We start from the raw sequence: 8340 nt of genomic DNA, 5'->3' as shown, positions 1-8340 counted from the left end.
TTTTTTTTTTTTTATCATTTTGAGTTTTGTTCCACATTGTTCTCCCAGGCTACCCAGAATCTCCTACACTGATCCCTGTGACCACGCTTTCTTCTAAGTGAGCAAACCTTCAGAATTGGGTAGCATTTCTGGGAGCCTTCAAGGACAGTCTTTTTGCACATATACTTTGGGAAGGTTTCCTTTAGATTTCTTTATGAAAACTTTTGGCTGACCTTTTCCCATTGGAAAGCGGCCTTAACGCTGATGGGGCTTTTCAAGCCGTGTAGCTGTGCTAATGAGCTGCATAATTTATGAGGTGTCCTGTGTGGAAGACTGGGCGTGATTTGATAGACTTCCAGCCTGTGCTGTTGGCCTGTGATTAAAACCTGGAAGCCTGGCTGCTTTATCCCCTCCTCCGGTACTTCTCATTTTGCACGTGTACAAGGTGTTCTGTCCCTGTTTTCTGATGGCGAGATCCCATCCAAGTACACGTTCAGTGGACTACCAGCCATTGTGCAGCGCAAAGCAACCGAAGAATATGTGAAACGTTTTAAAATTCAAACTCATTATCTTATGTTGTGTACACAGAATTTTCTGACCTACAAGGTTTTATTCTTCCGGGCAAATTAGCTAAGGAGGAAATAACTGAAGAAGGCGGCTTTGGCGTGTTGTTTTAGATGAAAGTGAAAGGTGGCCGGCCTGTGGTGGGTGAGGGTCTAGGCCGTCCCGGACCGGGGCAGGTTCGTCCCCAGGCTTGGTGCTGGGTGTTGCCTGCCAGCTCCCCCCACCCCCCAGCCCCTGCCCCCTGGCGCATCGTGGCATCCGGGCCTGCAGTGCAAGCCCCTCCCTGCCTGGGATCAAAGGCATCATCTTAAATAGGTCTGATGGGGCATCGCGGGAGAGAGCGGGCACCTCAGCCCCAGGAAAAAAAAAACATGGAGCCAGGATGACAAAATTAATCAGTCATTTCCACGGCCGTAAATAATGAGATGCGCCCAGGGCTGCAGATGAGAACCTCCTCCGGCCTGTCGGTGGCTCAGAGCTGGCCTGCTTAGTTAGCACCAGGCTTCTCTGCGCTTGGGGAGCCCTGGAGACCGCCCTTGAGGGGAGAGCAGCTCTGATGAATCGGGAATGAAATTAGTCCCCCCGGGAGGCCCCGGGGGTGCAGCGCGCCTCGCCACCACCAGGAAATCAGGAACTGGCCGAGGACAGAGTGGGTCCCCGCGCAGCCGCCCAGAGAGGCGCTGGAAGGCCACCAGCTGCCTGTTCCAGAGAGTTCATCACTGGGGTGACGTTAGGGCAGGAGGCTTTGATGTTTTTAACCCAATAACTCAGTTGTCATGTGTGGAGTCCAGCCCACGGCTCCTGATCACCGCTCACTGGTAACTCCAGTCGTCTCAGCCGCGCCTGGTCGCATCTCGGTATTTGGAAGGCAGGCGATGTGGTGAAGGGTGCAGAGAAGTCCTGCAAAGCCAACGATGGGAGGGTTTTAAAGAAGAGGACAGAGAAAGTCAGGGAAACCCGCCAGGTCTTTTTGAAATCCGATTTTCACCCCTTGGACTTGCCTTCACTTCTGTTTTTTACAGGCTCTAAAACAATTGAAAGGGATTGTGTGAGTGCTAATTATGAACGAGGCTCATAAAATGCCCTTTCCAGGGATTGCGTATCCGAACATGTGTGGGGCCACCAGCCTGAGCCTGCAACATGAAACAATGGGTGAGTCCTTAGAGTCCCTGGGATCTAGTCATGCATTAATTTGAAAGCCTTCACTGAAGGCCTGCTGCAGGCTGCGCATGCGCGGTGCCGCGCGCTGGACGCGGTGCGCGCGCCGGAGGCAGCCTGTGGGCCTGACGCGGTGCTGCTCGTCCGGGCGGGGAGGGCGTTTGTGCCCGGCTCGCGTCCCTCAGTGTTTGGACACAGTGGTTCTCAGCACCGAGCGGGAAGCCGGGCTCCTGGTGGATACGGCGTGGACCTGTATCAGGGCACACAGCCCCCCACAGGCGGGAAGGATCTGGCCCCCAACGCCAGCAGGGTGCAGGCTGGGCACCCTGGTCCCGTGGACGGGATGGACCCGGGTGCGGCTCCGGGAGAGGGGCGCGTTCCTCCTGCGGACCCCAGAGGGGTGACAGCCGTCAGACGTGCGAGGACTCACCCGAGGAGAGCGGGGTAGGAGTGGGGCTGAGAAGAGACCAGACCCCGGGGAGCGCCACAGAGCAGAGGCCGCTCTGAGAACCAGGCCCCGGCGTCTTCGGTGGTGCACGTGCCTGTGAGAGCCGGCCAGCGAGGAAGGAGGACCGAGAAGAGGGCATGCTTCTGACTTGGGGTGCTGGCAGAGAACCCTGAGTCTCCCACGGACTGCCAGAAGCAAGAACAAACCTGTCTTGGAAGCACTTTCCTTCCAGGCGAACATGGTGAGGCTTCATCTCCCGTACTGCAGACGTCTCATCAGGGGTCCCAGGCCCTGGAGAAGGGCTGCGAGCTTGGTAAAGAAGAGGAAGACCCCGGCGACGGAGGGCACAGCGGCTGCAGCAAGGGGCTCAGGCACCCACCGACGGGGAGGCCGGCCAGCACCGGGCAGGGCTGCGTTCTGCTGGGCACCCAGTCCCCGTGCGTGGCATCCGACTGGATGGCAGGCAGTGACCGCAAAGGGCGGGCAGTGGGAGTCCCTCACTTGATCCTTCAAGTGGCCTCAGTATCTGCCCTGGATGACAGGTTTCAGAAAACCTTGTTTATTCTGTTGTTGTTGTTATGTGCCGTCGAGTCGGCCCTGACTCATAGCGACCCCTCCTTGGGTTTCCGAGGCAGTATCACTACGGAAGTAGGATTGCCCAACCTTCTACATGTTTTATATCCTCAGAGAAAATAAAAGCTACTTGAGGGTCAAGAACCTTATCTTCTGTCTGCTCTGGTGTGTCGCTCTGATACTGTGTACAGAGGTGCTGTTTACTGAATCAGTGACTAATGAATTTCAAGGTGCACACCCTCTTTGGATCACAGCTTTCATCACGTGGAGGAGTGGCATTTAAAGGACGTGGTTTCTGTGGACTAGATACATAAATGGGGTGTTTTCACGTTCAGAACTGTGGTTTGAGCTAGAGCGTCACAGGCTGGTAAAGAAGCAGCTCTAGCAAAATCATGCCTGGTGGCCGGAAGCGCTTTTAGGTCCTGTTTATAATCTGCCTCATCTTTCTGTGAACGATTTGTGGTCACCTGTATGCACAGTTGCCTTTATAAATACTTATAACAGAGTATGACGAACGTTTAAATGACAGCAGATCACATTAGGAGCCTAGGAGAGGGAGTGGCCTGACTGAAAACAAATCTTACCTGGACTCAAAAGGAGCCCTGGTGATACAGTGGTAAAGTGCTCATCTGCTGACTCAACAGCTGGTGGTTCAAACCCGCCAGCTGCTCCACAGGAGAAAGATGTGACAATCTGCTTCCATAATGACGGACAGCCTTGGAGACCCTGTGGGGCAGTTCCACTCTGTCCTCTAGGGGCGCTGTGGGTCAGAATGGACTCCACGGCAGTGGGTGTGGTTTGGGCTTTGCTTCTGTGAAGATTGACAGCCTTGGAGACCCTGTGGGCAGTTCCACTCTGTCCTCTAGGGGCGCTGTGGGTCAGAATGGACTCCACGGCAGTGGGTGTGGTTTGGGCTTTGCTTCTGTGAAGATTGACAGCCTTGGAGACCCTGTGGGCAGTTCCACTCTGTCCTCTAGGGGCGCTGTGGGTCAGAATGGACTCGATGGCAGTGGGTTTGGTTTTAGTTTGGTGGAAGGAGAAAAATGTGGAACAGAACTCAAATTTTTAGTGTCCAAACTTACTAGACCGGGTGAGACTAGAAGACTCCCCACAACTGTCACCTTGAGATATTGCAAAAGTCCCCACTGGAGCCCCCTATTGACTCATCAAATACAGAATATGTGTGCCTTTTGAAAACCATCTGCTTGAGACCAAATGGTCAACAGTTACTCTGAAGCAAAGATGAGAGGGGCAGGGGCCAGGGAACCCAAGGACTGGAAACCAAACACCCAGAGGGGATGAATGGGAACGCTGACATGTTGTGAAAAACGCAGGCAGTGCCACTGAGCAACCTATGCGGGGACTGCAAAGCGGGAAGCTACCTTGCTGCGTGAACTTTCACCAACAGCATCCTAAAGTATTAAAATAAATGAACAGACACTCATTGTAGAAACCATCCACAGAAGAGGGACACCGTCCCCCTTCCACCATTAGCATCTTGCTGTATCATGTCAATCTCTTTCTTGGCAGGTTTTAACAAAGGAACCAGACTGTGCTGTGCCCTCACGGGTCACAAAGATGAGTCACACGTTGTTTCTGCTCTTCCAAGCTGCCCCAAGTTTTCCATCCATTTTATCATATTTTTTCACCAGTAAAATGTGCCATGTGATATTTAATACAATGAAATGCTATTTTAAAGTTTTAAAAATCACTAACTTAGAGCTGATCAGGATCCTAACAAAGTCACACCCAGTCAAAAATGCGGTGGGAGCACAGTTTCCCGTCGTGAATATTCTTAAAATCGGGTTGATCAAATTGCCTTTGAGCAGCAGACAGTGCACTTTGTACGTTCCCTCCGGTAGGACGGCCATTCCGTTGACATGCCGCACTCACATCGTGCTGCGCTTAGATCCCGTAATATTTCCTTGCCCCTTTTTCATTGCATTTTCCCATTGAAAAGTGCTGTTTATGGAGCTCCCCTCCATTGGGCTGCTCTGCGGTCCTGCTTACGTAAGAGGGTTTGGAGTCAGGCGTGGAGATGCCGCCAGAGCCCAGCTGGGCGCGTGCGCCGCGCGTCTGTGGACAGCAGTGCTCTCTGTTAGCGGCCTGTCGGAATCAGAAGTGCGTCCCATGTCCACCCCGGCTCCGGTCACCTTTCCTGGAGGACTCGGAGGCAGTGCGCAGAAGCAGAGTGTGTCGTCTGCTTACTGGAGCTGAGGGAGCGTGAAATGAAAACTGCCTTAATATCGATCCAGTTCTTGTGCGTGCACGGGTCCTCGATGGCCTTTCCACGGAGCACTGACTGTTGGTGTTAGGTGGCCATTCTCGCCTCTGATGCCTAAGTGCCAGCTGTTTACAGACACAGCTCCTCGGAACAAGACTGTAGCTCTTGGTACCAGTTACAGGAAAGTTGCACCTTCATCAGTGCCCAGGTCACCGTGGCTACTGTCTCTCTGAAATATTGCCCCCAGCTTTTCCGAGGACAGCCTGCCTCATAGTATAAGGGTTCTGTCTAGTTGAAAACAAAAGTCTGTGGAAGTTCCTCCGGAGGAAAACCCAAAGCACGCTGATTCCAGTCTGATTGCTAGAATGGACCGTAAACCCTATCAAGTACCCAGGAAGCGAGTGTAATTTCTCAGTCAAGCTCATTATAAATTGAAAGCTGGAGTCCTGTGCTTTTCATTTCACGGGCGTATAGAGAATATCTGATGGAGCTCTGGTGGTCTGGGGCCAGGGCTGCTGACCAGAAGACTGGCAGCTCAAGCTCACCGGCCGCTCTGCAGGAGAGAGATGAGACCGTCTGCTTCTGGAAAGATCCACAGTCTAGGAAACCCTGTGGGGCAGTTCTCTTCCGTCCTGTCGGGTCTCTGTTGGTCAGAACTGAGTTCACGCGTCGAGTTTTATACTTAATATCTATTTGTTGTTGTTGTTGTCATGTGCCATCGAGTGGGCCCCGACTCATAGTGACCTCTCCTTGGGTTTCTGAGACGGTATCACTATGGAAGTAGATTGCCCAACCTTCCCTCCGAGGAGTGGCTGGTGGGTTTGAACCGCCAGCCTTCTGGTTAGCAGTCAAGTGCCTTAGGCACTATGTTATTTAATACAACGTCAGTCAACAGAAATGATTGGAGGAGGGGAGCCTCGTTTCGCTCCAATTCATTGAGACTAAAATACCAACAGCTGAGGAGGGTGGTGTTCAGCGTCGGGACTGTCCCACTTTCACTCGGGTGTCTATTCAATCCGGTCAGGGACAACTCAGAATTGTACTTAAGCTCAATTATTTGTTTTTTGGAGAAAAGTCTCTTCCATTTGTGGAAGACCTCGCCTCCGTGCGATGGTTTGTATTGACAACGAGAGCCCCTGATGGGGAGTGGAAGGTGTCGAAGAGCAGGCCGGCTCCGGAGGCGTGCGTCTTTTTCTCTGACGCGTGTGTTCTGCTTTTTCTTGTTGTTGTTGTTATGTGCCGTCGAGTCGGCCCCAACTCATAGCGACCCCTCCTTGGGTTTCCAAGGCAGTATCACTAGCGAAGTAGATTGCCCAACCTTCCTTCCGAGGAGTGGCTGGTGGGTTTGAACAGCCAGCCGTCTGGTTAGCAGGCAAGTATCTTAGCCAAGCGTCCCTAACTCTGGGATCCTCTCTCCCGGAGCTGAGCTTTCTTAGCCAGCCCCGCTCTACGCCGAGGAGTTCTTTGTTCAGCCCTTAGTCTGCACTGCAAAGTGGTCTTTACTTTCTTGTCATCGTTCATGTCCGTTTAGGAAGGAGATACCGTGACTAGCCTATAAAATCCAACACACAGTTGAACTTTGAATTTAAACGATTTACAAGGAAAAATGCTTGCTCCCCGTAAGTGCCTGTCGCAGGGCAGCGTCCCCCATGAGGCTCCGTGCCGTCGCCTCGGTGATCCACTGAGGCCAACATCCAGCATTTTCAGAGATCGCAGGCGTCTCCGTACAAGAGGAGACAAGCTTTCAGCTTTTGAACTGTTCAGAATTGTGCCCTTCTCAGTCACTGACTGAGCCCTGCGTCCCATTGCTGAAGCTCAGGCCGCCCGCGCTAATGTGACTGCTTGTGGGGCTTGTTTATCTCAGCTCTTTGCCTTTCGTGGAGATTCCGGAACCGCTGGGAGCGCTGCTCTACAAAGGTGTCTGTTTCTCCGACTTCAGCTTTAATGAGAAGAAATAATCTTCATTTTCACATCTCCGTGGGGGTTCAGAGGTCATGGACACTTCGAAAGACAAGATTTAGGCTGGCAGAGCTGCGGCATTTCATCTTCCTGAGAGGGGGTTTTGTCAAAATGCATCTTAGAGACTAAAACTGTTAAGAAATAGTACATATGGAAAAGAATGTCTCCTTCTACAAAGGATACCGTCTTGTGAAACGGACTCTCAGGCGGTGAGGAACACTGGTTTCCTCGCAGTAGCTCGAGGTGCAGTCAAAGTGAGCCACCCATCCACTCTTCTGATATTTCTCCAAGGACAAAGGCAGACCCTTTACGAAGTGTCGTATCTGTACAGTTCTCTCGAACAAACTGTGGTATCCACTTTGTTGAGAAAGTAGTTCTTTTTTTTTTTTTCTTTAAATAGCCAAGATACTAAGCATGTTTATATTCTTCAGAAATTAACATACAGAATTACAAGGTGAAATTGCACGGGGTGTAGAACCGCCTCGTGAGGTTTTCTGGGTTGTAACCTGCGTGGGAACACACCACCAGCTCTCTCCCAGAGCCACTGGATGGGTTTCACCCTCCAGCTTTTCAGTGAGTAGCTGAGTACTTAACCAATGCACCACCAGAGCGCCTTGCTAACAGCTCAGACCCACGCATGCCTGCATTGGAGTTTTTAACCCTTAGATGGTTTGTTTAGTGCCTAAGGCACTTGACTGCTAACCAGAAGGCTGGCAGTTCAAAGCCACCAGCCACTCCTCGGAAGGAAAGTTGGGCAATCTACTTCCGTAGTGATACTGCCTCAGAAACGCAAGGAGGAGTCGCTATGAGTCGGATCCAACTCGACGGCACATAACAACAACAACAACAAGCCCACAGAAGAACTGATACATTTGAGTTGTGGTGTTCGCAAAGAATACTGAACGTTCTGTGGCCGCCAGGAGAACAGACATGCGTCCGGGAGAAGGCACAGCCGGGATGCTCCTCAGCACCGAGGATGGCCAGGCTCTGTCTCTCGGACTGTGGCCTTGTTGTCGGGAGTGACCAGTGCCTGGAGGAGAGTATCACGCTTGGGGAAGTAGAGGGTCACCGAAAGGGAGGCCCCTCAGTGAGGTGCATTGACACAGTGGCTGCAACAGCGGGCTTACAGGGCAGCGATTGTGAGGATGGCGCAGAACGGGGCGGGGTTCTGTTCTGCTGGGCCAGAGGGCCGCTGGGGTTCGGACTCTGTATACTCCTATTCATTCATATTATCACAGTTTTCGCACCCATTTTTGGAAGTTGGCAGCAGTTCCACTCTGTCCTCTAGGGGCGCTGTGGGTCAGAATGGACTCCACCGCAGTGGGTGTGGTTTAGGCTTTGCTTCTATGAAGACTGACAGCCTTGGAGACCCTGTGGGCAGTTCCACTCTGTCCTCTAGGGGCGCTGTGGGTCAGAATGGACTCCAGGGCAGTGG

The 8340-nt window shown here is 52.4% G+C and overlaps 1 protein-coding gene across 1 annotated transcript in view; it reads left to right on the top strand.

The window, feature by feature from the left end:
• The window catches only part of NBEA (neurobeachin), a gene marked incomplete at its 5' end in the record, with an annotated part of 985874 nt that overhangs the window by 727396 nt on the left and 250138 nt on the right, over nt 1-8340 (top strand). The window contains one exon of the mRNA XM_042782600.1: nt 1755-2054. Within this exon, the coding sequence (XP_042638534.1) occupies nt 1755-2054 (300 nt within the window). The remainder of the gene's footprint in view (nt 1-1754; nt 2055-8340) is intronic.

The sequence above is a fragment of the Orycteropus afer genome, unplaced genomic scaffold (genome assembly GCF_000298275.1).
Source record: "Orycteropus afer afer isolate SDZICR_OR568_19922 unplaced genomic scaffold, OryAfe1.0 scaffold00384, whole genome shotgun sequence".
Lineage (NCBI taxonomy): Eukaryota > Metazoa > Chordata > Mammalia > Tubulidentata > Orycteropodidae > Orycteropus > Orycteropus afer.
The sequence above is the reverse complement of the archived record's forward strand: the minus strand, read 5'-3'. Positions and strand labels throughout refer to the sequence as shown.